The 27,825-nt window shown below is 43.7% G+C and overlaps 1 protein-coding gene across 1 annotated transcript in view; it reads left to right on the top strand.

Annotated features, from left to right (window-relative positions):
• Oseg1 (intraflagellar transport protein Oseg1) overlaps nucleotides 1-27,824 on the top strand; it is a 43,233-nt gene extending 15,409 nt beyond the window's left edge. Inside the window, exons 13-28 of the mRNA XM_077690277.1 lie at nucleotides 1,417-1,535; nucleotides 5,134-5,287; nucleotides 6,525-6,683; nucleotides 8,958-9,124; nucleotides 10,222-10,393; nucleotides 11,261-11,363; nucleotides 11,433-11,579; nucleotides 12,376-12,473; nucleotides 12,888-12,988; nucleotides 14,586-14,751; nucleotides 16,392-16,503; nucleotides 17,852-17,992; nucleotides 19,064-19,140; nucleotides 23,824-23,994; nucleotides 25,041-25,150; nucleotides 27,634-27,824. Coding sequence (XP_077546403.1) covers nucleotides 1,417-1,535; nucleotides 5,134-5,287; nucleotides 6,525-6,683; nucleotides 8,958-9,124; nucleotides 10,222-10,393; nucleotides 11,261-11,363; nucleotides 11,433-11,579; nucleotides 12,376-12,473; nucleotides 12,888-12,988; nucleotides 14,586-14,751; nucleotides 16,392-16,503; nucleotides 17,852-17,992; nucleotides 19,064-19,140; nucleotides 23,824-23,994; nucleotides 25,041-25,130 — 1,977 coding nt within the window. The 3' untranslated portion in view covers nucleotides 25,131-25,150; nucleotides 27,634-27,824. The remainder of the gene's footprint in view (nucleotides 1-1,416; nucleotides 1,536-5,133; nucleotides 5,288-6,524; nucleotides 6,684-8,957; nucleotides 9,125-10,221; nucleotides 10,394-11,260; nucleotides 11,364-11,432; nucleotides 11,580-12,375; nucleotides 12,474-12,887; nucleotides 12,989-14,585; nucleotides 14,752-16,391; nucleotides 16,504-17,851; nucleotides 17,993-19,063; nucleotides 19,141-23,823; nucleotides 23,995-25,040; nucleotides 25,151-27,633) is intronic.
• Nucleotide 27,825: the final 1 nt, after the last annotated feature.

Raw genomic sequence — 27,825 nt, 5'->3', positions numbered from 1 at the left:
CGGCCCGAGATTTTTTTCCCTCTCACAATTATCGTTCACTTCACACACTTTCCCACTTTCCTTAAATCTCTCTTCTACTGAATCTCCGATTTTACTCTTTTATTTAACAGCAGAGCTGTTTATGCCAACACAAATCCGTCTGCCGCACAAAAAAGCACCATAGCCTCAAAAAAAAAAATGTGGTTGGGAGGTAGCAAACTTGGAAACTTTACGCCGTGAAACTGGCAACTTACCGTATTTATTCGATTATAAGATGGTCACGATGATAAGGCGAGGGTGCAGTTTGGAGAGAAAAAAAAATCGTATATATATATATACTATATATACTGAGCTTCGAATAGACTATGGATTTTGGAAAAAACCTTGTCTTATATTCGAATACATACGGTAACCACTGGGCCACCCTGAAGGTTTGAGGGGTATAAGTTAGCAGCGGTGGAGAACAATAACATAGAAAGCCAATTGTCAAGAAAAAAAATGCTTCTCGTGGTCTGAATCGAACCTGGGTCCCTCACATTATAAGACCACGTCTATGTAATTCAGCTATCATCGCATTTCGGGCACACAGCATTTCCTTTGTGTTTGTAGCGCAGGCGTTGGCTTCGGACTTGGCCGCAGGTTCTAGCATGGGCAAATGCAGTCCACTTTGGGAGAGATGTGAATGCCTGCGGACGGAACGATCCGAGCCTGCCAGTTACGGAGAACTTTCAGCGCAAGTTCGGAAATAAACGTGAGGTGATGACATATGGAGCGGAAAAACTTGGCGCTTTACTTAGCAACTTGAAAGCAAACTTAGGTCGACTCAACGGGCCATGGAATCAATAATGGTTGGAGTGACACTTAGAGACAGGAAACAAGCATCCTGCATCAGAGAACAAACTAAAGCAGAAGATATCGTAGTTCAAATAAAAAAAAAGAAATGGACTTGGGCTGGCCATGTAATTAGCCGAAATGACGCTCAGTGGACTATGAGGGTGGCCGAGTGGACACCGAGAGACAAGTCTAGAAGAAGGGGAAGGCCAATTACTCAGTGGACGTACGAAATAAGGAAAGTTTGAGGCAAAGGATGGACTCGAGCGATTGGAGGTAAATGGGAGAGGCCTACATCCTGCAGGGGACCTGGTGGGCTGTTCATGATGATGGTGCAACAGCTGTGTCTTCGATGAAGCGAGAGGGGCCACCGGCTCCACTGTTTCTCCAGCCTTGCACCACTAATGCAAGCTGCCCCATTTTTTTTATGCTGTTTTACTGTTACGTTACAGTTTCTCGATTCTATTACGAGAATCCAGACTGAGCGGTTGTCTGCATCGTACATGGAGAACTGTTTGCACGTGCCTGTTCTTCTCATGGGCCAAGATTGATTTTTTTGGACTTGGGGCTATGATGTTCTCGTTCAACCGCACTTGTGGAATGCAGGGCTTTGTGGTTGGCTTCGGAGGTTCCAAGCTCTTCTGCCTGCAGCACAACAGTGTCACTACGGTTGAGGTCCCTCTGTCACCCTGCCTCTACCAGTACCTGGAGAAGAAGCAGTTCAAGTGAGCGCTGGGGTGTTCCCTCTGAAAAGTAGAGAACAACTGGAATTTGTTTAAAACTAAATTTGCCGAGCTCATAAATAAATTTGTTCCCGTCATAACAATTTCTTGCACTAACACAGTCCCTTGGTTTAATAATCAGCTTCGCCGGCTTAATAATAAAAAGAAGCGCCTTTACAGGCAGGCTAATAAGCACAAAGATTCAGCTTCCTGGAAACGTTATAAATTATGTGACAGTCACTACCAATCTCTGCTAAAATCAACCCGCCGTAACTTTTTCGCCCGCGATCTGCCTTCAATGTTAACTAACAACCCAAAAAAGTTTTGGCGCACAATAAATCCTTCTAACCATCCCGACATCACCCTTTCCAATGCTGCAGGCGACGCAATTCCCGAGGACGAGTGCGCGCAGGTCCTGAATAACACCTTTTCTTTAGTGTTTACCCGAGAGGACGTCACATCATCACCAGCTGTTAACACTTCCACCGTTAGTTCAATGCCCGAAATAGTTATTAACGAGGCTGGCATACTTTCTTTACTCAGCAAACTTAAAACCACTTCCGCATCTGATCACCTTGGATTCAATAACAAAATACTAAAAAATGTTTCTCAAGGCATCCATCGTATCTTATCAGCTCTTTTCACCCAATGCTTGTCATCTGGTTTAATCCCCGAAGACTGGCGAATTGCTAAAGTAATACCGATCTTTAAATCTGGCGATCGCTCATCCCCACTTAATTATAGACCAATATCGTTAACAAGCACCATTTGCAAACTTTTCGAACACGTCATTCACTCGCAGGTAATTAACTACCTAGAAGAGCATAACATCATTTTCAAGTACCAGCACGGTTTTCGAAAGGGCTACTCGTGCGACACTCAACTTGCCGGGTTTATTCACGATTTACATTCTTCCATTGACGCTGGCATACAAACTGACGCAATTTTTCTTGATTTTTCCAAAGCCTTTGACCGGGTCCCTCATCACAGGTTGCTAATCAAATTAACACAGCTTAACATTCACCCGCTTGTACTCGCATGGATTAAAAATTTCCTTTCAAGAAGACTTCAGTTCACATCCGTTAATAACAGTTTCTCCTCTTTTGCGGAAGTGTACTCAGGTGTTCCTCAGGGCAGCGTGCTGGGCCCCCTGCTTTTTTTAATTTTCATTAATGATTTGCCTAACACGGTTTCATCCCAAATCAGGCTTTTCGCGGACGATTGCGTGATTTATCGCAAAATTTTGTGCAAAGAAGATGAGCAGGCCCTCCAGGCTGACCTAGATGGTATAAGCTCTTGGTGCTCTGAATGGTTAATGTGCCTTAATAATTCTAAAACAAAGCTTATGTCCTTTACTAAACGCGCATCTCGCATTTCAACCTCGTACTCTTTAAATAATACTCCAGTTGAACTTACTAGTAATTACAAGTACCTTGGTGTTTACCTTAGTTCGGACTTATCCTGGAATCATCACATTGACGTCATACTTGCATCGGCTAACCGCTCACTAGGTCTTTTAAAACATAACTTGAAGCATGCCCCATCGCACCTACGTAAACTCGCTTACATCACACTTATACGGCCTAAAATAGAATATGCATCAGCAATTTGGGACCCTTACCAAGCTTACATAATCAACAACATCGAATCACTTCAAAACCGTGCAGTTCGCTTCATCTTTTCAGACTACTCCCGTCATTCCAGTGTCACTGAGTTGAAAATTCGTGCAGAACTGCTCGACTTGTCGCAACGACGCACAGCTGCAAGGTTATCACTTTTTCACAAACTTTATCACCACCCATTGCTTCATAACGATTTCTTTTCTTCACCAGCTTCCATTCTTCCCAGACACGACCATCCTTTCAAAGTGAAGCGTTTACTATGTCATACATTGCACTATTCTCGGTCATTCGTTCCGCGTACAATCATTGACTGGAACGCATTGCCATCACACATAGCCACCGTCATTGATGCTGTTAATTTTAATCAACTAATACTCACTGAAGTTGTGAATTGAAAACAAAACTATCGCTTATTTATTGTATAATTTCTGACAGATTGTTCTTTTTCTAAAAAGTTTTGTTGTTGCTTCTACAGAGTTAATTTTTTACACGTTATTTCGAGCTAACATTACATGTATCATATTTGTGTTCGCGCATGCGTTGTCCTTTTTATGTTCTATTTTTCCCAGTGTATATATTTTGTTCATATGTTTGTTTCTGCTGCACTGACTACCCCCTATGTATAATACCCTCCTGCGTGAGGGCCTTTAGGGGTACTTTGAATAAATAAAATAAATAAATAAATAAAAGCTCGAGAGTGAACTCACGGCTTTTTGCGCAGTTTTACAATAAAACTCTTAGTTCATTACGGATGTGGAAGGTAGATACACGTGTAGAAATGCAGTTAGAATCAGTTGAGCGGTCACGTAAAGTAAGAATGGGTTAGTGCATTGCCTTCTGGCAACATTAGATACGTATACTTTCTGCACATTTTATGCTGAAATACCAGGCACATTCTTACAGGGCAAAATATGAACCCTTTGTTATGTACCTATTCCCTTTAGGTTCATTATTTGTAGGTGCCACGTGTAAAATTAGAAAGGCTGTAGAAGGTTGGTTACAGAAGGGTGATTCAAGATTGGTGCTATCATCCGGCTACTAATAAAATATATCTTTTTTATTGATTGATTGAGTGATTTAGTGATTGATACTAGCCTCTCTGGCAATCGAATTCTTAGCATAGTGAACTCGATCTTTCAAGCCTGGTGTTGCTAATCATGTCTCTAAGCAATAGCTGTACACGATTGATTGATTTCCATTAATTTATGCACATGCATCTAAAGCCATTGCATTTCAACGTTCTATAACGTGCAGCAGCTGGGGATCAACACTGCAAACACATTCCACAGGGGTTTGGTGCTCATACCCGAGACCTTGTGGCTTTCTCTAATGCTACCATCTCAGCTTTCACAACGGTATTATCTCAGCTTCGCACGGTGATACCATGTCATACCATGCCATGCAGTACCACAAAGGGCTGCATTTTCGCGTGTATAACCCGCCTGTGCATATAACCCACACCCCCACTTTCCATCAACGAATAAAAAAAAATATATCCCCGCATATTGCCCGCATATTTTATACATTAAGGGATGGACCAAAGCTACTACTCAAGCAACGTTACACATTTATTTATGCAAAAGAACTTGCCTAGCTGACCACGTAACTAGATGACTTGCCGCGTACATTTTTTTCAGGTTGGTGTATTGTTGAGCTGTGTGTGCAAAATAAGCACTGTCAGTGGGATAGCAGTGGCTCAGTCGCTATTACTGCTGTAGGGACATCACAGCCCAACGCGCGTTGCGGTGAAGCTGCACCAACGGAAATACTTACCGTATAATCCGCACCTCTACTTCACCCCTGAAATTTTCACATTTTTGGTGCGGGTTATACGCGCAAAAATGCGATAGTAGTGGACTGGGATAGCGAAGAACTGAAGCAGTTTCAGGCAGCCTTGCTAACGTGTCCTGCTCGAGCAAACTGTGTGAGCTGCCTCAAAGGCCCTGCTTATGCGTTAATTGCGTTTCCAACAATTCCAGGGAGGCCCTGTCTGTGGCCTGCCTGGGCGTGCCGGACGAAGACTGGCGTTTCCTGGCCAAGGAAGCCCTGGAAGCCCTGGACCTGTCTGTGGCCAAGCGGGCCATCGTGCGCCTCGGGGAGCCTGGCCTGCTGCGCCTACTGCGCTCCCTGCAGGTGCCTGGCCTGCCTTCTCATCTTTTGCTTTCTTTCAAGGGGTAGCATTCTTTGCCGAGTACCCTCACAGCTAGGACCGTGTAAGGCCCTGCATTTCCACAAAAATGCAGATATCGCGGAAGTTCCACCTTTAATTACTATAATGGTGTAAATGGAGATAACTGGTCGCACGAAATACTGAAAAAATAAAAAAAATAAGAAAGCTATAAAACAATTACGGAAAGTGGCGAACTGTGTAACGCCCAGCATTACCACGCTAATGCAGATTTCGCGAAAGTTCCAAATGTAATTGTTGTAATAGCGTAAATGAAGATAATTGGTCGGATGGGATTTAGAAAAACCAAAAAATTTGGCTGGAAAAAACTCGCACTCAAAACAAGGAGCATAAGAATGCTACGCGGTTACGCGGTTACGATACCTAGCCACCGCAGTCATGCGGTGTCACGCACCCAAACAGAGGCTTGGAAAAGATGCCCGTTTGTCCCTCGAATCGGCCTTCCGACCAAAAGTTAATACAGTTAAAACCGAATCTAATGAAGTCATCAGGAACCGTGAATTATTTTATTAAATGCAGACCTTCGTAGAATTGGGGCTGTCATTTTACAAGCGGCTGATTCCATAAATTCGATGGCTGAAAGGAGGCGCATCTTAGCAGCCACCACGACATCGTAAATGCGGCGGCTGCGGCGCTCACCTGCTGATATTTTAGCAATGCGCTTAAAGTCCGCAGTGGAAATATTAACTATGAAACGGTAGGGGTTCTGTGGGAAACAAATTTATTTGCCTGTGATTTTCGCCTGCGTCGCTTCGTTAGCATTGGGCATCAGACGCTTCAGAACGCAATCATGTTCAATGCGTTGTCGGTTCCTTCGTCAAGAGCCCCAGCAAAGAGTCTGAGCAATCCATTAGTGTCCATCACCTTGCCTGGAGCGAGAACAGGAGCTTCTGCAGTTTCTTCTGCAACATGGACTCTTTTTTTTTTTTTTTCAGCGCAAATTAACCTCTCCCCCCCCTCCCCCCTTTTGAAAGCCTTTTTTTTTTTTTTTTGTTCGGGGAAAGGTGGCAACCCTATTCAAGAGGCCGAGAAAAATGTCTTCCCTGCAAAGCATTTGTGCAGGGTGGTTAAGCCAATTGTAAAGGCCTCAGTGTCCAGCAGAGGGGGTGGTTACACGTTCATCCGACCATGCCCTGCTTGGGAGTTTCCCAAATCTTCTTGCCCCCTCGCACGTGCACGCAGGAGCAGGATACGCGCGGGGAGAAGCGCGAGTGCCTGCTGGGGGACGTGATGGCCCAGCAGGGGCGCTTTGCCGAGGCCGCTCGGCTCTACAAGAAGGCCGGACGCCACTCCAGGGCCGTCGACATGTACACCGACCTGCGCATGTTCGACCTCGCCCAGGTGCGTAAAACTCCTCTCTTTCTTGTCTCGAGACGATAGTCTTTCTTGGGACGCTTAATTGCCGAAATTTTGGTGTGTCTGTCTGTCTGTCTGTCTGTCTGCCTGTCTGTGACTCGATTCAGCCACCCGGCCAAAGTGAAACAGAAGCTGCACAATAGTCTTATATACCCACAGCCAAATCTAAACATCTAAGTGTGGTGGCAGTGTTCATACTTCTCAACACTGTTGAACAAGAACAAGACATTGCGCAAATGTGATGCAGAAAATCAATAAATGAGTGACATTTGCACTCTTCCTTTATTAAAAGATTCACGGATGCTTCGTTTTTGCGATAGCAGATGAAATACTACATCAACAGCAAAAAACCGTCGCCTGCTGTTGCCCGCGCTACTATAGCTCCTGGCGGCATTTACGAAACCAAACAGCAACAGCAACAAAAGGTTCCACTGGACAGGTTCCACGTTCCGCTTGGAACGCTCGTGGAGTAGGGCAATGTGGTTCTGTAAAAGTTGAAGTAGGGTGCCTTGATTCATGCACATCTCCGCCCTATGACAGCGCTGGCATCCAGGCACCTAGAATGCGGTACATTTAAACTGCCTTGAGCAAACCTCTAGCGTGTTATCTCAGAAGGAACGAGACGGGAGAAGAACAGCATGACATGTGAGCTGGAAAGAGAAGGGAGGCGTTTACTTGGCAGGGGAAGCAGTCAACTATCATTTTTCGTCGACATTTGCAACGAAAGGAGCAGATATGCGGCCATTTTTGTCTTTCTCATTTTCTTTGTTTTCGTCGTCCTTTTCTGTTGAAATCAAGAGTTGGACGGAAGCCCGTCTGGTCGGGGAAATGTATGACACCAATTAAAAACTAACACCAACTGCGAGTGTTTATAAAAACGAAGAAAGACGTTTCGGCTCCCGTACGGGAGCCTTGTCCACAATGAGCTGAGAGGGCGAAAGCGATCTGGTTATGTTGGACTCAAGATGGGACGTAGGCAACGTGCTTACACGTGTGGGAGGTTGCCGTCATTGAGATTAAGTGTGTGCCATTTTCATTTTTTATAAACGTCTTTTTTAGGTTTCATAAACACTCGTGATCGGTGTCAGTTTTTAATTAGTGTCGTCCTTTTCTGTTGTGCACTGCTCTTGGCTGCAACATTTTTTTAGGTGTGTCGTAGCTTTTTCTTGCAAGAGAAATGGTTTTATGTGCTATATAACATTTGCTGTACCTTTTTTTTTGTGCTTCTATTATTTTTGCTTTGTTGCAAGATTGATGCTTCTGTTTTTGTATCGAATAAATTACTCGATGTATCCCCTACAACAATGCCCCCTGGGCAGAGGTAGCCTGAATAAACAAATAAATAAAAAGCCTTCTTCCCCTTCAACCTTTTTGTTGTCCATTGTCAGGGAGGACAGAAAGCTTAAAAGAGACTCCGCTAACTCTCAGTGCATTGGAAGGAGTGCGGAGGAAGTCACGTGGCTTTTTCACACTCCCAAAAGGTCTCTGGGAACAACTTCTTATCAAAAGTGGCAGAAGGCTCCATCTCGGGGTGTCGCCTGACCAATGTCCAGTGGTTGACAGGTCCCCAACAGAGCAGCTACAACAGGGAAAATGAGTGAAGGCATAAGAGGTGTCAATGTATGTGCAGAATACAAGAAAATAAAAGTTTGCCTCCTGAAATGGAGTTTCTGGCTTCATTGGAGGTGACGTCGGGGCCTCTACTACGCTTTTTTTTTTCCTAGATTCAAAACTGCTGTGAAAGCACACTTCTTGGGGTATGTGATTGTAAATTAGTTTGGGAGAATTCGCATGGATGACCTTTGATGCTACAATTCGTTGCCTCAATACAGTGAAGAGTTGGGTAATGGAGGGAGTAGTACATTTTGATTTCCACGTTCTCGTTTTCTTTGCTTGCTATGCCGTCTGGGTGGCGAAAAACGAGCTCGACAAGCTTGCGCAAATGTAACGAACGAAATTTGCCCCGAAGACTTCGTCGGAGCTGAACGCTCATTTGTTGCAGGATGCTAGAGAGAATATTTTCCTACTCTTTTTTTTACGCTTGCCGGTACATTTGTGCACAACACACTCCTGCGACGTACGAATCATACTGGCAGCGCATCTTTAGAGTTTTTTTGTTGTTGTCAAAGGAGGACTGCCCCACAAACGACACTTTCGGGAAACAACTGTCGATGAAGCAGAAGATATTTTGTGACCCCATTCAGTTTCCGCTTCACAGGGTTAACAATTAATCTGTCTCGTTCGTTTCCACGGTTTCAGGAATGCCTTGGCACAGACGAGACCTTGGATACCCGGCAGCTGATGCTGAAGAAGGCTGAATGGGCACGCAGCATCAACGACCCGAAGGCTGCTGCGGACTTCTACGTTCTGGCGGGAGAACCCCTCAAGGCTGTTGAGATTGCCGGCAAACAGGGCTGGACCAACGTGTGAGTGGCTTTGAAAGAAGGAGTTCTGGCAAGCGGCTACTGGAATTTTGCGTTTTACGCTGAATTCCATTTGTCAGTCTGGAATGGCAACCAGATTTACTAAAATTAGCAATAAAATCGTATGTAGGGGGAGTGAATTCAATGAAGTGCAGTATGTTCTGGCTAAGTCTGAGCTTTTCCTAACAGAACAAGGATGAGAGCATTTTTATCTGAGACGACAGGCACTCCAGATCGACTGATGAAAGTTATTAGAGGTATGCGAACTCACAATTTTCAGCCACGAATGAAATATGGATAACGTAGACTGACTGTTAATTGAGTCCACTGTTTTCAGGGATGGGTACCTTTGCTTTATAGGATGTGAGAAACAAACGAATTATCTTGAAAATCGAGGCTTTACAACCGACAAGGTACGAAACAGTGCAGCAAAAACACCGCATGCGTTGTCTCGAAGAAGTTCTAGTTTTTTAACATGTTTTGAATCCAGGAACTGGGGAGCCAGAATGCATGTGGCTAGCTTGATGCAACAGTCATGCACATCAGGTGATCGATTGATTATAGCGTTTAACACGCCGACGCTACACACGTGATGAGGCACGCCGTTGTGGAGGGCTCCGGATTAATTTTGACCACCCGGGGATCTTTAACGTGCACCGAAATCTCGAACACACAGCATTTTTGCTTTTCGCCTCCATCAGAAAATGAAATCAGGAGCATACCTCTCATCAGCAGATCCGTACCCCACTTTGTGTCAAGAATCCGTGCACCTTTACTGATGGAAGCAAAAAGTGAAAACGCCCGTGTGTTCGAGATTTTGGCTCACGTTAAAAGGTCCCCGAGTGGTCAAAATCAATCCGGAGCCCTCCACTACGGCGCACCTCATTGCCTGTGTAGCGTCGGCGCGTTAAACCCCACAATCAACCAATCGATCTGTGCACAAAATTTGCGATGGAACTAAGTCGGTCGTACGCTGTGTCTCAGTTGCCACATGCTGTTGCTAATCATGCCTGGCCTGGTACCCATTAGAGAGCAGTTGCCACTTTACCCTTAGCGTCATCTTGCAGAGGTGAGACCCCCTTTCTCCTATGGTTGTGCAGACTCGTTGACCTGTCGCAAAGACTGGACAAGCGGGACAGGGAAGCGCTCTCACTGTGCGCGCGCCTTCTCGCCGAGCAGCAGCAACTGCTGCCGGCGGCAGATGCCTTCCGCAGAGTTGGGGACACCGAGAGTCTGGTCAAGCTCCACGTCGATGCGGGCCAGTGGGATGAGGTGAGGAGCGAGCTCCTCTCTTTCTTTTCCTGTTGCCAAAGTCTCAGTGTTGCGTCAGCAGTAAGAGTTTGGCAATGTCCTCCGGGTAAAGCAAACAGTGATGTACCCTGTTGACCCATTCACCACTCTTCTAGGCTGTCATGCAACCCTGTAGAGTTGCATAAGAGGCTGTATCAAGAGCACAGCAAGGGCGCTGCAAGGTTGCTAGAATAAAAAGTTTCTGATTGGGTAAGGAAGCTGCCGGTGCCTACGCGACTGAACAACTTCAGCTCATGGCTTGACTTCTTCCTCTATTTTCAACTTGCTTTCGCTGCGCACGCAACATAGTATAGATTCAAGGGGAAGACGTGGGGGTGTGATTGCTGTGCTTTCATCTCCTTTTGCAACATTTAAGCAACAGAAGATTAATAAGGTTTTAGTCATCCTAACCTTGTTTTCTCTCTTTTCTTTTTTTTTTTTTTGCATATGCCTTTAAGACGTCGTTATCACCCTAGCCATCCTACTTGCTCAGTGGGGTGCACTGCACAGGCATGGCCCTATGTTGGGGTTAACCATATGTTTCGGTTAAGACGCAACATGCAGTTCATTTCAGTCCAATTGAGAGTTTGGGGAATTTCTGGCCTGTGAGGTACTGTTTGCCCACGTTACTTTAACACCATGTTTATGCTACGCCTGAAAGCGCTGAGGATTTTTCTTTCTGTGCTATCTTTTAAGCAATATTTGCATTAGTCGCACACTTTTCGGACCTAACCTTTGCAGTCAAGTCGGAGCACTTTCTTTTAAATGTTGCATGCCTTAACGTCACCTCGTACTGTTTACGCAGTCCGCAGCTTTCCTTTTTTTTAGCAACTCGCTTTTTCCTTCCAGGCGTTCGCGGCTGTGGGAGAAAACGCCGAACTCCGTGCCAAGATTTGCGGGGACTACGCCAACTGGCTCGCCGAAAACGACCGTTTTGTTGATGCCCAGAAAGGTATATAAAATCACCAACGATTCTTATTACCTTGCTTAAGCAGTTTCTGAGAGATAAAAATCCCTTCAGCATTCTACGAAGCCGGACGTCAGGATGAAGCACTCAAAGTTCTTGAACGGCTGACTCAGTACGCTGTCGACGAGTGCCGATTCCGCGATGCCGGGTACTACTACTGGTTGCTCTCAAGACAGATCCTCGAGTCGGCAAAGGCTGCAGGTGAGTTATAAGTAGATTAGACATTCGTGGCAACCTTGTATGTCTGTGGTCGGATGTCCTTTGGACATATGAGACTGTATATTTTTTGTACATCCGTTGCTGGATGTCTACTGTACATCCGCAAATGTACGTGCTAACCTAGTCATGCTGTGGACGTACAGTGGCTGTCCGAACTTGGCTTTGGATGTTTGGCTGTTTCTTGGACGTTCCACGGACGTCCGTGGTTGCTTGGAATCTCAGGTGCATTGGAAGATGGTTCTTATGCAGAGCCTTTTAATTAAACCAGGAATGTGCATCTTGAATGTGTGACACAGAGATGTGTGATCCAGTGAACATCGTGTTTGTCCCATGCACCAAGGTGGCATTCTGAGCCGTGTCCTTTTCAGAAATGTCTGTTTCGCATCCGTTTCAAGTTGTGACGTGGTTCTGGTTGCCAGGACACTGTTAGGTGGACTTCAAAATGAACACAACTCAGTATTCCACCCCATGTCACTTGATTCAACCTGGCCGGTATTCTGTCCACCGGATGAACTTTCACTGTGACAGTCATGTTACCTTCTTTGTCCTTTGATGACTGTGGTGATGAATATTACCCTAATACTTGGCTTCATAGATAGTAATGTCATGTAATACCTCCCAATAAAGAGATCAAAAGCAGCAAATTCTCAAGCTATGGACCTGAATACTGCAATCAATGAGCCTGTGATTGAGTCAAAACATCATCCACTAATAGTATGCTGGCATTGGGAATCTAAGTAGAAACGAATGTTGAATATTTTTACGTGCTACTACGCAGGTGATGCCACCAAGAGAGATGCGCTCATAAGCCGATCTGCCCAGCTTCAAAACCTGGCTGATGTTTATTACATCTACCACAACGTTCACCGCTACATTGTGAGTGCCACCTTTCCCTCCCCTCTCCTTCTTGTTACATTCGAGCACAGCAAATCATGGTGCCTTTCGACAAACGTCCCAACGTTCTTATTGTCATGGTTTGTGTTACAGTGATATTGAACTGAACGGTGACACCCCTGAACAGTTCTTGTTCAACATTGTTAAGTATAGTGTTGTCATGTGCCGTTGTTATTGACCCAAAATGCCCCCCCCCCCCCCCCCCCCTTTTTTTTTTTTCCTGAAAGCTGACAATTGTGTAAAGGAATTTTCAGCCTTAAAAAACTGCTAGTAAGGAGATCTTCACTGGCAAAAAATTAAAAGCAGGTGGAAAGAGCTATTTTGATTCCGAACTCCACAAATCAAATTGCGTGCATTCTTCTTGTCAAGCGTTGGTTGTTGTCCATCTGTGTACAGGAAGAGCCTTTCACGGCCTACCTGCCTGAAGCCCTGTTCAACATGTCTCGTTACCTGTTCCACGAAATCATGGACCGACCGATACGGGGCGTATCACTTGTGTATCCTTAAATCGCTTTGCTTGTCTGTCCATTGCATTTTTGTCGGTGCATGCTGAAGCCTAAGTTTTTGTACCACTGTTCTCAAAGGAGCTTTTGTTTGGAAGGTGATCTCATCTCTAAGGAACAATTAATGTAAAGAATTTTTGAATGACTTCAAGGTGGTGACAGATCTGTGTAAATTCACAGCTCTAGTTAATGATGTTAAATAAAAAAACAATTTTGAATCATTTGTAGGCTGTGGAGGGAGTTTGCTTAACCAAAAACAAACATTTTTAATCCATTTGTTTTATTGCTTATATTATTTATGTTTTTGTGCTAGTGCTATCTATGTTGGCTTCGACATGTGAACAATATTGTCAACAAAAAGGAGGGTGTCAATTTAGACTTGAGTTTTAATTCTACTCAAATGATTATAGAAGCTTTAAAGTTGAATGACTGCTCATACTGTTGACCTGTACACAGCCCTCCGACTTTAAATGAAATGCTCTCAAAACTTCTACAGTTGAAGAATCTATACAGCTCTGATCATTTGTGTTTATATGGCTGCAGTTGGATACTGTTAATGTTTTATGCAGAATGACAGTACTTGCAGCATCGAAGGCATCCTCAGTTACGGGCATCACAGCACCTTTATTGGCTGTAACAAGCTTGTTAATAGCGGTGGACTCTTTTACAAAAAAAAAATTCAGTCAGTTTTCATAAATATTGATTGATACGCAGCTCACAATATATAAAAAGCAGCAGGGATTATCCGGGAGAACCCACACTGCTACCCAATGAGCACAGATAAAAGCTAAGCTTTATTCTAGGTATCATTGTAGTTTGTTTTTTTTAAACTACTGTAAAATTTCTGAAGGTAACCTGGCAAAAACTGAGAGCAAATCTAGTGAAGCCAGGGGGATGAGTGTTCAAAGTTTGTGAAAAAAACATTAAAGCTGTGTCACTCAATGTGAAAGCTGTTGGAAGTGCAGAGCAGTGATTTGCCATAATGGGCTGTAGCACCATTATCTGCTCATTGCTACCACCCAATGCATTTCAAATTTCCCGCCCTCACAGTGCTCGCGCACTCCCATCCTGAAACTGTGCCAGCGGGAGTTCTGTTCTTTTTGTGCTTGCTTTTCCTCCAGCATGTGCTGGGGTTGCACTGCCACTTTCTGTCGCTTACCATCGTAAAAGCCAACCCAATGACCGTTCCCAACTAAATGAATGCTGCTGGTTAATTACGTATATTTGGCCTCAAATGTACCTGCAGTTTTCTTTCGCGCTAAACAATGGGGAGATGCATGACAAGCTCCAGCCATTCATGAGTTTGGAATGCTTATGACTACATAAACCGCTTGGCTTTCAAAGCCTCTGGGTTATGCCGTGACGACAACCGCTACTACGGAACGCCGTGTGGCTCTACTTGTGTCCAGCGAGCGAGCGAGCGAGGTGCGACGACAAAGCGAGCCCCTAAAGTGCGCTGCACTTAAAAAAAGGAAGATCGTGTTAAATTCCAGGGTGGTTGTTTTTTGTTGGGGGGTGACGCATCTTTCGTAGGGATGCATCATTCTGTATTGCGACCACCGCCGCAGCCCTTAACAGACGGTTGCCACAGTGGTGTTCTCTATGCGCTCTCCAAGCAGAGTCGAAACCTTGGTGCACATCGGCTTGCAAGGCACTGCTACGAACGCCTTCAGAGCCTGCACGTCCCGCTTCGATTCCGCGAGACTCTGGACCTGGCAGCACTGACAGTGCGATCGAAGCCCTTCAGTGATGCCCAGGTGTGTGGTGTGCTCTGGAGATGGTTAGCAGATACGCTGCGAAGAAACGTGGCAGAACAGTGCATAAAAACCGGCTGTGGTTGCACCCGTACATGCCAGGTGGATTATCCAACAATTGGTCAGGGAATGCCTTTTTTTTTATTTCATTTAATTTATTTGTTGCTTAAAGAGGCCATGAAGACAAAATGCAAGTTTGGTTCATTCAAAAGATTGCCTCGTTAGAATCATGCTGACACCACTCTAAACATAAACTTTGCTCAAATAAGCTGTATAATGAGTAAAAAAGGGAATGGCCTTGCAACCCACTAGCTCATTTCCCGCAACAGAACCTATGATGTCATAGCAGCCAGTTCTGCAATTGGCGGAGGCCGGCGAAAGCAAACACAAATTAGGCAGAGCTTATAAGTTTACCGAACGAGCTATTCGCGCTTAAATTTAGAGCACATTCTTTTTATAGCATTGCGAATGGTGGGACAAACAGTGGAAGTTATGAAAGTACACGTAAACATAGAAGTACCGATGCGTACTGCTGTTGGTACTGCGTGCACTATGCTTGGTTTAGATGCACAGCTCTGCGGGGCTTTGGAGTTATCTCAGACGACACTGGCCGATTGACGCAAGCGACAGTGTCTTACGTGACCATATTTTTCCAGCGAGCACTACATTTCACGAAACGATTATTTTATCCCTGAACAAAAACAAGCCAGGTTTAAATATGGTTACAAGCAAACCGAAGGCAGAAAACGGCTTGCTGCGGTGTGGTGGCGCCATCTAAATTGACTAACAGTGAACAAGTCTCCGCTCCACACCAAGTTTAGCTGAAAGACCTGTTCTTATGATATTATTGGAAACGTCGTTGTAACACACGTTTTGGCACGAGAATCATAATTTTGACTTAAACTGATTACTTTCGCAGTGAATAAAGCATTGTTTGCTGCCGGACAAGCACTGGGGACACTATAGAACATGAAACCTTTCGAATAAAACTAACATTGTGTTTTGTCTTCATGGGCCCGTAAACGGCCCAAAGGGAAAGCAAGATCAAATTCAAGACTAAATACTGGTTCTAGCCTGATGTGAGACGGGTTTGAGGATCTAAAATGTATAAAGTAAACAGAGGCAGGTGTGTAGTTCTGCCACAATTTTTCAGAATTACTCCTAGGTATCATTTTTGAGGGAGGAAATGGCTTAAAAGTGCTGACTGACGGTAAGAAAATGGCAAGAGCAACTGCCACTGCAGTGCACAATTAATGCACGCAAGCATTAAAGGAGTATGGCTTGACAGTGTACTACCTCTTTCGGGTCACATTGTCAGTGACCCCCCACCAGCAAGCAGACTGCCTGCTGAAGCATTGACTACTGAAACTTCTATGCATGATTCAAGGAAAAGATGTGTGGACAAGCCAAGGTGGACAGGCCAACATTTCGGCGTTTGCCTAGGACGAGAACGGCTGGTTGTCTTTAAAGGATCCCACACCCAGAGAACACCTTATGCATCTTTTTCTCTCTCTTTCCTTGCTTCACTTTTTTTCCGCCCCAACTTTTGGCTCAGTCATAGCCTGATTACTCCTTTTTTTCTTTTTTTTTTTTTTCGAGTAGAAGTTTTTCCAATCCAAAATCCTTTTTTTTTTTTATTTCAGGACCTGCTGCCACTGTGCTATCGCTGCTCCACAACGAACCCGCTGGTGAATCCCCGCGGCCGCTGCTGCGTCAACTGCAGCCAGCCTTTCGTCCACTCCTTCATCGCTTTTGGTGGGAACACAAGCCTCACTTGCCCTTTTTGCGAAGTTAGCACACCAGCTGTTAGTCTTCTCTGTACAACATTAATAAACTTGCTGCTTAGTTGAGTAGTAGTACTATCACAAGCGCCTTAGCGGTTACTTTGATACTGCTCCTATTCATGCCGAAACCACGCAGCTAGCATCTGTTTCGAAGGTACCCTCACCATTTCACTAGAGGACTAAAGGTCGTGTTTTAAAAACATTAATGGTGATGGTAAATTCATTCTGATCCTGGCTCACAACCTCTCATATGCTGGAAGGAAACATTTAAGTATGTTCCAAGCTAGCAGCCATGCTTCTTCGTTCAATGCATTGTAGAACAAGACTAGAATGAAGTTAAGTGGTGATGTGTGTGGTCAATTGCAAGGAGACACTTCAATAAAAGTACTTAGTTTTAACAATCCTTATCACGACAGTGTGAGCTGTGTTTAAATCCACCACCACACTGAAGCCTGTGGTCTTTTTCTGTAGCAGTTTTAAGCGGCCTTTAGACTTCAGACATTCCAGCATGAGAGGTTTGCTCAAGGCAGCGTTTTTTCCCGTTGAAACCAGCCTCTCTTAAAAATATATCCTGAGCACAAAATTTTATTCGTCACATCCCTGTTGATGCAAAAAATCGAGCACCCCTCCGTCTAACGACGACGATTGGCGAACACGAACCTTTCTCATAATGGATTTCTTTGTTGGCCAATCCCACACTGCGAGTATGTGCTACTCTGGTGGTACACACCACTTTTCTATAACACCCACAGCAGCTTTCGGGTGTGGTTAACATTAGGCCTAACATTAGGCCTAATAAGTAGGCCTAACATTTAAGTCTGGGGTGTACGACGCGAATCGGTACCTGCTGCTTGGCGCTTGCTTCGACCATGTCGAAGTGGAGCGATCGGATAGACGCCGGCTTCATAACGCGAGTGACCCAGGTTCGATTCCGGCCACTGGAAGCGTTTTCTTCTTTTACTTCACCCACGCTCATTCATCATCATGTTCTGAGAAAGTTGGCTTTCCTGCAGGGTGTATTGGTGTACAACGGCATCACTGAGGACACCAAAGCTTCATTTTAATAACTGACAAAATTGTCCTGTGGAATTGAGTCGAACTGGATAGCCACTTCTGAAGTATTCGTAAGGCTACCTGCTGATGTCAACAGAGCAGTTATATAGGAAAAAAAGAAAAGCCAACTTCTCGTGCTGCCTCAAACATTGTCGGGTGCAGTTCCATTCACCAGTGCAGGAATGGAGATGACGTCGGACGCTTTTTGATGCCTCTAACTGAGCCCTGGTCGGCACTGTGTCTCCCCCGGTCGGTCGCACGTGAAGAGGTCCTTCCCCTGGTGGAATTCACGCTGGCCGACGGAATCTCGGATACAGAGGCCCTGGAGATTCTCGAGGGGAGGTCCAAGGTGCCAAGGGACTCCAGCAAGAAGGCTCCGCAGTCACCCAGCCGCCAAATCATCACAGGTGGAGTTTTTTCCCCTGCCCTCTGAATTCGTTAGGTTTTCACATAAATTGAGCATTGTCATTGTGCACACGAAATCTGACTAAAGAAAGGAATTTACAGTGCATGCACCTAGGCTCATTGTATTTAGCAGTCATAGTACAATATGTCCCTGTCTTGTCTTTAAACGGTCAAGCGTTACGTGGGTACTTGTCGACTTGTCACACTTTTCAAAGTGTGGGTTGCCATGGGCATCTCTGTATTGAACGGGGAGTGAGTTTAGGGTGATTTAGGGTGATTTAGCATTTAGGGTGATTTAAGTGGGGGTGTTGTTTCTCATGAACATCACAGCTCCAAGGAGCAACACGAAGTGCTACTGCTTGCACCAAAGCACTGAAACTTGTGCAAATTTTGAAATTTGTACAATACTTTCACCTTTGTGTAACCTCACTGCTCGCAGGGATGGGAAAATTGGTTGTGTGATGAGGGAGAAAAACTAAAACTTTGGTGCCCAGAGATTTCGGCACACACTAGGTAAATACCCCCTCAGTGGTCTACACTAATCCTTACCCCTTCACTGCAATGTGCCCTTGCCAGGTGTAGTGTAGCCCTTGAAAAGTGGAATTTTTTATCAATGGAAAAGTTCTAAGTTGTCTTATTTCTAGGAAATTGTAGAGAAAATCAAAGTAATGGCATGAGCATAGCTATGAGAAAAAGTATGGATTGTCCCCTTAGTACAAGCATTTGAGTGGCAAACAAACATGGATGTTTTTTTGTTGTTGTTGTTGTTTTTTTTTTTTGTTTTTTTACCATTACGTACAAGTATTTCATGCACTGAGAGTACTGTGTCGGCTTATTTTTTTGGTTCTTTACTCGTGTTTAGAGCAGCGAGGAAGACTAGTTGTTAGCTTGTGAGAGAGTGCATAAAGTAGTGAAGCCATGCACTTATGAAAGACGGTTTGGTTTTGTCTTTTAGGTAACAAATAAACCATGCTTCGGATTTCATATCTTCACTGGCTAACTTTCTCACAGCAATGCTTACAACTGCGTGCAGTTAATGCTTCCCTTTTGTCTCGCCATTCCCCCCCCACCAGGCTATGAGGCGCTGGAGATCGGCCACGGCAGCTCTTCAGATGATGATCCATTTGCATATCAGCTTTCCAACCTGGAGGTCAGTGATACGTCTCTGGAGCTAACAAGAGCGGGACACATGTGTTGTGCTTCAATTGGGGGGACACAGGTCTTAAAACAACTTCTTCTAATTTTCAAGTCAACTTTGTGGAACTTGTCAGTCTTGCTGCTTTTCCCCCACTGATTTCACGTATGCCATTATTTTGTGAGTCAGTCTATAAGTTACCAAGATAAATAGTAGAGATAATTGGCCATTTTTGGAGGAACAATAGGCAAAACAGTGTTTTGTTCATAAAACCATAATCTTTACATTTTCCAACACTATGAACCCTGGTGAATGCAATAAGAGGATCAGTTTTTTGATGCACTGCTTGGAACTAATTTTACAGCTCACTAAACTTTGGCGGCACCAGTGGAAAGGGACCATTTCAAATGCCTGTTTCATACACCAAAGTTTAATGGGCTGTTTAATAATGGCTGATTATCTGTAATTATCTTGGGAACTAATTTACTTGCTAAAAAAATAATGGCATATTTGAAATCAGTGAGAAAAAAGTAGTAAGACTGACCAGTTTACAAGAGTTTACTTTACGATGAAAGGAAGCTGTTTTAAGGAGCAATGTGGCCCCTCAATTTATTTCTGAGACTTGAAAGGTGACAAAACAACAGGTGTCTTTCACATTTGCCTCACAGGCTACTGCAACAATGTCAGGGTTATAAATGTAGTTTTATGTCACTTCGGTGTTTGTACTTTCACATCATGGTTGACATCAACTTTTTTTGTGCAAGGGATATGTGATCACTGTCTCGTTTAATGGCACTCTCAAACTTGCAAGACCGTTGGAAACTAAACTTTTGGAAAACACCCTTCACTTTAAAAATACATATGTGAATATGGGGGGGGGGAATACAGAGGTAGAGAGAAAACTCTGTAGAAGAGTTGGTGGTTGTACATTCTAAGCTTTTACCTAATAATGTGTCTGACATGGGCATCCGAGTTCAGGGGGGGGGGGCATTGCTTTCCTGTGTAATTTCAGACCTTTTTTAGTTCAACCATGCACTGCTTAAAGGGGGCTCAATTTGTCAAGTGTCCAGAATCCAGAATTGAGAACTAGATTTATGCGCTTGCAGGAGCTTCCACTGTGATGGGAAATGTGGCTTGCAGAAGCAAAGAAAAGAGGCCAAAAGTAAAGGCAGAAGAAGGATGTTAAGAGAGTTAACGTGAATTCCAATACATGAGACAGTATAACTTCGCAAGAGCCGGTTAAAATGCCTACAGATTATTGTTAAAAGCATCAACATCATTTGACCCCATACCATTATACAAATTTCACAGTCATTGCACGGGAGAACAAACTTTGCTTGTTCGAAACGCATTAAATTCTGGAAATGGCTTATAAGGTACCCACAGTTGTATTGAAGATGTCAAACTGTTGCAGTCAGTAACACGATGTAAACATTTAAACAGGAAGACAGAACCTGCATCCTTTCTTCTCTTGGACAGTGTAACTAAGTGCATTGCAACAAAATGGAAAGTTGGGCGAGTTGGTATGCATTCATGATGTAGCGTAACAGCGCAATAAACGACGAGGGACACAGAAGAAATTCACAAGACGGGCACTGAGACTCGCAACTGGGTCAGTTGCGAGTCAGTGCCCATCTTGTGAATTTCTTCTGTGTCCCTCGTCGTTTATTGCGCTGTTACGCTACATCATAACTAAGTGCAATTTCTCAAACATGTGTTCGTGCTGGAAATAATACACTCTTCGACCAAAATGCCTATTCATTCATTCATCCTTCATTCAAAGAAACCTATCAGAAACAATTCTCACGAAACGTTGCTAGACATCTTCAATCTTCGCAACCTGGGCTGCTTTAAAGTTGTTCCATACGACACACGCAAATTAAGTTTCGGAATAACTATGGACGCAGGAGGACACTGAAAGGAGGGAAAGCACCCAAGCGGACAAGACAGGAGCGCGGACATTTTTTCTCTACTTCTGAAGTGAATCACTTGTCTATTCGTTTCTGTCCACGATTGCATTTTTTTGCAAGAGCAACTGGAGGCAGGGGCCCTCAGATTTACAAAGTAGTGAAGGACGGAACAAGAAACCTCACTGTCCACCAAGCCCCTAAGCCCCTTGTCTTTCGTTCCATTTTTGTTTCCAATAGTTAACCACTACTCTGACCATTTTATTTGTATCTGTTTGTTGAAGGACATCAATTCCCAGAATTTTCCGTTGGTCAGAACTCAAGCCATACTAGCTGGTTTTAGATTTCCACTCACAAACAACCATGCAAACGGGTCCACGCGAACACAGTGTTTTGTCTGTATTTTACTTAACCCTTTGCATACCGTAGACTAGCTGAGCTCGTCCACACGGGTTGTACTGCTCCGACCGAAGATGAGCTACGCTGCCGCAGTCAAGAAACCCTGAAATATGTTAGTTTATTTATCATGTTAGTCATGTTTAGCATGTTGCTTATCATGTTAATTTATTTTGAACCATCCATTATATGTTTTATCCATTATACATGTGTTTTTTGACCATCGTTTGATAACTTGACAACAGGAGACGCTGACAACCCGAGCCCCTAAAGCGCTTTGCCCCTAAAAAACTTTGGTTAACCCTTCTCCCATTGACAAGTATAGTCATCATAACATTTTGTACCAAAACAACTGATGATGAGTGTAGTCATCGATCATGAAGATTATACTGGTCATCGATCATTTTGGAGCCCTCACAGTGCTTTTTTGCAAGACACTGTGGCTATGTGGTGAAGCCACCTTCGAGCAATCTTTTTATACTATTAAAGAAATAAGGGAACGTTATTTAATCGAAATAATAGTGCTGTGTGAAGCTACCTTAGAGCAGTGTTTTTTACGCAGTTAGAGACATAAAGGAACATTATTTCATTATAATAATGGTGTCATTTTATTCAGAAAAGGAAGTGCTACAAATTGAGCGAAAAACATTTTTTTGGTAAATTTAGTACATTTTTTTCTTTTCCACGGAATAGAAAGGGTTAACTTTGCACTCGTCTGGGCCATGGTACCCCAAGTTAGACCAGACGACTGTGCTTTTTTTCGTTCTCGTGTAATGTGAAATCACTTTCACCGGGACTTGGAACTCTTGTGCGCAACGTATGCGTAATATTTTTTTATTTGCGTTTTGAGTAAATAAACTTAACGTTTTGTCCAATACAAAATCCAGTGTCTCTTTTTCAGCCTGGCAGTAAATTGCCATTTCAAACTTTTTGTCCCAAAATTTATACCGCCAGTCGTGTATCTTCAGTACAGTAGACTCTCGATAAACGGAAATCGCTTAAACGGAATTGCCGCTTAAACGGAACAGTTGACTGGAATTTGGTTGGTTTTGTATTCAGATAATGTTAAAAAACTCTCGGTAATTGGAACTAAAATTTCCGCATCACCGTGTAAACGGAACCAGAAATGGAACTTCTTGTGAAATCCACTGGCATGAGAATCAGCTTTTTATGGTTCCGGCTGTTTCGTTCTTGTTTTTTTTTTTATTCCTCCATGCTTTTTTAGCCTTGTTGGCCTCGTAATCCTCGTCTCGTAAGTGGTTAGTTGTGTTAGCGCAGCGAATGCAACATCGCAGTTCTTGTTCCAGTCGTTCGGTCTCGATTCTAGACGCCGAGGCTACGGGGCTCACCTCCTGTCGCCTCGTTCGTGCCATCGTTGTGCTATTCGTCCTTCATTACCACGTTGCCTGCCGTCTTCTAAATTCGGTGGCTCGTAAGCACTCGTGAAGTTGAGGCCTCTAGCCTCCGTGAAGATGCGGTTGCAAGGACTCAAACAAAAATAATTGACGCATTTTGTAGTGCACAGCGACTCATTGTTGCCAAATCAACTTTGTGAATGCTGTGCCTACGCTTCTTGTAGTTTTCTTGCTTTCTGAAAACTATCAGCTACAGTCACTTTCTAGTGGTTAGAGTTCCGTGAAATGTCCTTAGAAGTGTGTACGCACATAAATTTGCAGCTTAGAACATCTCTCTCAGTAAACGGAACTCCTGTTAAACGGAACTAATTTTTCCGGTCCCTTGAAGTTCCATTTATCGACAGTCTACTGTAGTTGCTCCCCTCTTGCACCCTCCCCCCCCCTGGAAAAAGTTGTGTGGACACCCATCATATCTGACATCATTTACAACTTCCCTGATAGGAGATTGCAGTGAATTTACCAAACTCGCCTTTGTGGCTGCAATGTGTAGCTGGATTCGGGAAATCCTTTATTTCACTATTTATTGGGCCTCGGGGGCATTATAGTTTACTTAAAACACTCATCCAGCAAACTACCACAGTTATGCTGCATTGTTTTAAATTGCGACTTGATGTTATCGCAGTCTTCAGAACTTCATCTGAATTCGTTTCATCGTTGACCTCGACCTTGTGTTTGTTAAAGTGCAGTATGTATGTAATAAACCTTCCAGTAATTTGTTTAATGGCACCCTGCAGACTTGTAGAGTGTCACAACAGTGGACGCACCTTTGAATACACTTGCCTTTTAAATAAAATAAACTTGTGTCAACTGGTTTTGAAAACATTCCTTTAACTTCAACCTCGTTTAGTGCTTAGAAAATGTTTCCAACTCTTCTCAGTGAGCCCTGAAGCGGGTCAATGTGTGGAACACAGCATTGTGGTTCCTTCAAACAATGTGCCCACACCTCTGTGGTCTTCCTTTGCACGATTTGAACTCACAAGGACCAGGGCGACGTGACCGGTGGACCGGCGGTCATTCTGAACCGGGAGGCCTTGGCAGGTCTGGGGCCGCGTGACGTCGTCATCTGCCGGCAACCCGAGCCCCTACGCTGCCGCTTTTACCGCAACGTTGTCCCCGACGTCGTGGTCGTGTCTTGCCCCAGCTGTGCCAAGGTGCGTTGCCTCCGCTTTGCCGAGGAAGAACGCGTCTTTGAATTGGTGCGCATGTCTGTCCGTCCATCTGTCCGTCGACTGTCGTTAATTTGAGTTTGAAACAAACAGTCCTCATTAAAAGAATAATGCTTTGGAATTACTTGCCCACGAACATCAAATTCATCAATTCTGAATGCTTATTTCATCAGTCTTTCAAAAATCACTTGTGGTCAACAGTCTGCTGGTAATCAATGACCATTATCTAAAGTGAACCTTGTTTTATTATGTGTGACCGTGAAATTTTTATCCCATTCTTTGCATATATCTCTGTTTAATTGCGTTCTATTGATATTATGTGTTTTGCTATCTATTTATCCTTGCCAATATTACCCTTAGCAGTGTAAACTCTGGGACCTCCTTCTGTAATAATAATTGCCATTGTTCTTTTTTGCATGCAAAAATTTCTCAACAAAACCTAAAACCTTGAAACTTGACCCTAGCAAGATGGCTGAAATTTTCTCGAACTGAGCAAAAGATCGAATTACCTGAAAAATGAAATGCGTTAGGCGTGTGCAGATATCTAATTTTTGCCCCTGAAGTGAATACAAAGTAAATCTCTCCCGAATGATCTGGAAGCAAACGATCGGAACAGTTGTGAGAAAAGCAACGGCAGCTGTCGGGGACACTGCAAATTGGGAATTCACGGGAAGTCAACTCGTCGTTTATTTTCATCTGAGCAGCATTCGATTAACTTCATCGTTAAATGCAAAGCCATTCTCAAGACCCCACTTGGGGTAGGCATCTTAACATGTTTGCATAATAAATGCACCATTCGTACTGGCCATCAAGATTTTACAATGCTTCATTCTGTTTACAGTGAATGCATCACCCTTTACAAGTTGTGTTGTGTTGCAGTTTATGCTTAATGCGTCATGCGTTTAATCTAATCACCGGTGTTATAGACAACCAGAAAGCATTTGTGGAATTGAGAAGTGAAAATTTGCCAATGAGCTCATCTCATTAGATGCAGCAAGAGGGTTGGCTAACAGCGGTGCCTTCTGTCGCAGGTGTTTCACGGGGACGACTTTGAAATGCACACCCTTCAAACAAACGCCTGCCCTTTCTGTCGAACAATGCTGGAAGACGGAGGCGCCTGAGGCCTTGGGCTGTGAAAAAGGTATGTAGGAGCGATGGCGTAAATTTTTTTCCCCTTTCTTCCTTCCTTTTTCTTTTTTTTTCCTTTTTTTCTTTTTTTTTTCTTTCAACGTTTTTCTTCCTTTCCATTCATCAAAAGGATGTCTGTAGCAGTCATTATTATGAGAAATTCAGCCAATCACTGTTTTTTTTTTTTTTTTTTTTTGTGGGGGTAGCAACAAGCTCGGTTTATTGAGACGTAGTATTAAGCTTTTTTTGTCTTAATATTTTCAGCGCTGGCTGATTGTCTTGTATTTTTCTGTGCACGACGCATTTTAAAAAGTAATTTCTTACCAAAATACTTTAGAGGAGCCAAGACATGAAATTTCCACAGAGCCAGTTTGCTTTTTTTTCTCTTTCATTACATACCAGATAGCCTTGTTATGTTGTTTTAATGCCAGAGCTTCTAGCAAGTGTTGCACACTGAACTCGTGTGATGAAGCCTCCCATGACAGGTTGTCTCATCGTAGTATTAATTGGTGCCTTAGAGCATCGTACCAACAGCATCATTTGACCTGTTCCTAATAAAGCACTATTCGGGGCCCTAGAATTCCGCCACTTCTTTATGCTATACAGAGCTGGAGCTTTAAAGTTGGCTTTAAAGTTGGCTTTAAAGTTGTATTAAAGTTGGCTCAGAATGACTGTTTTAGGCTGCTTGATCATTATAGAATCTTGTGGCAAACAAGTGTTACCGTATTTGTCACAGGGGTGGCATTTTAAGGTTTGAAATGAGCGTGTGTCCAAAATGCTTTGTGGAAATGATATTTCTCTCAAACCAGATATCTCAATTAGCGCTTTGTCTGATCACCATTTTATGCACTTTAAGTGCTTCTTTGTCTCAGTGTGTAGGCCCTCACTGAGTGGTAGCTGACTGATTCAGGGGTCGGACTAACTGTCCTATTTGTCATTTAAAGTGTGATTCTTTGGGTCAAGTGTCCTGTAAAAATTTAAATAATGGCTACCTCATTAACCATTTAAATTGTTTGTTCATTGATATAGCAAAGGTTCTCCATTGTCTCTGTCCCACGCCTATTGTTAGACTTATAACACAGTACGGGCTGCACTGAATTCTGGGCTGGAATGGTTGTGTGGCAATTGTATCCATTATTTATCTTTTATCCACAAGCAACATTATTTTGTGGGGTGATTCGAAAGACATTCAACAAACAAAAACAACTGGGACGCACCGTAATCTTGTAATAGGTTGTATTCACTGGCGAGGCATGCACGTAGGCAACCATGTGAGTGCATCGTTACTAGTTACGTCAGGCTCTGCGGCATGGCAGTATTTGTCCGTGCTAAGCACATGATGTGTGTTGGACGCTCCAAACTCTACCACACCGAATGCGAAGTAGTGCCTTGACTCCAATGTGAGTGCAATTAATAACACCTCTGTGGACACCACCGTTAAGAACCGGTTGAAATGGAGCAGACAACGCACACCGGTGTTTTTTCTCTGCAGTGTGTGGGCACATTGGCACAAGCCGCACTGTGTCCGTCATGCTTCAGCTATGTCCGTGGCCACTTTTACTGTTGCCCGGCGAAGAAATGGGCAGCTGAACTTTTCAGTGAATACCATCTATCCATCTATAGGAAAAACGCCTAGTCTCATTTGCAAAGAGACCTGAAACCAAGCTTGTTGTTAGTTTGAAGGTAGACTGGTAGCACAATGATGGACAGAGCAGAGAATTATGGGTTACATAGCTTGTTGCATAGGGGTCAGCCCTGTGTCATAAATCCCCACGGGAGGCTGTAGAAGCTCCTTTGATGTTCTGTTAGATCTACAAACTGTGACTGGTGTTACCAGTTGCATGGCCATTCCCTTTTTTCCTAATTTTATAGGTTATTTGAGCGAAGTTTATGTTAAAAGTGGTGTCAGCATAATCCTAACATGGCAATCTTTCGTATGAACCAAACTTGTGTTTTGTCTGACGGCCCCTTTAAACGTAAAGGACAATCTCAGCTCGGAAGCTCTTTATTGACATAGTTGGCACACACACACACACACATACACCTATGAAAGGTACCTAAACAACTTCAGCACAGAATTCAGCAAGAAAGTGCCTGAAAACCTGAGGTGGCAAAAAGAAACGCATGCGACAACAAGGTTTTGAACCTGGAGTAACATTGTCGAGGGAAGACGTCGTAAATGCTGAAGCGGTAACAGTAAGGTCACGTGGAAACATTGCATAAAGAGGCTGGATCTCGTAACAGTATTCATGTGTGAGTGGTTAGAGAGTTTCAAGTAAAAAAAACGGGGCATAGTAAACAAGTCTTGTCAGCATCGAAACAGCTGGTTTTGTACAACCGCACTGACAGAGAATCAACAATATCTTTAAAGTTCTTTGTTTGTTGTTGTCGTTGCCGTTGCCAACAAAACCTCAACTGGCAAAAATTTCTGATGCCTTACTGGACATTTTACGAAGGTTTCGAAGTGTACTGAATGCTTTGTTGAAATATTTCCAGTGGCCGACAACAAGATTGGTTATGTGACAGAAGTGTTGGCTGATCCGACACAGCTGGTGGTAGGCAACATCTTGAAGAGGTACTAAGAAGGTTCTTTTGTATATATCCTTGAGCTTTGTCTTGTGTTTGACAGCAGCGGTACGAGCTTCTGCCATGTTGTTACTGAGTAAGTACTGAATAAAACATCCAATG

Source organism: Haemaphysalis longicornis, unplaced genomic scaffold (genome assembly GCF_048455015.1).
Source record: "Haemaphysalis longicornis isolate Haplotype H1 unplaced genomic scaffold, Haemaphysalis longicornis Haplotype H1 scaffold_10, whole genome shotgun sequence".
In the NCBI taxonomy this organism is placed as follows: domain Eukaryota; kingdom Metazoa; phylum Arthropoda; class Arachnida; order Ixodida; family Ixodidae; genus Haemaphysalis; species Haemaphysalis longicornis.
The sequence above is the reverse complement of the archived record's forward strand: the minus strand, read 5'-3'. Positions and strand labels throughout refer to the sequence as shown.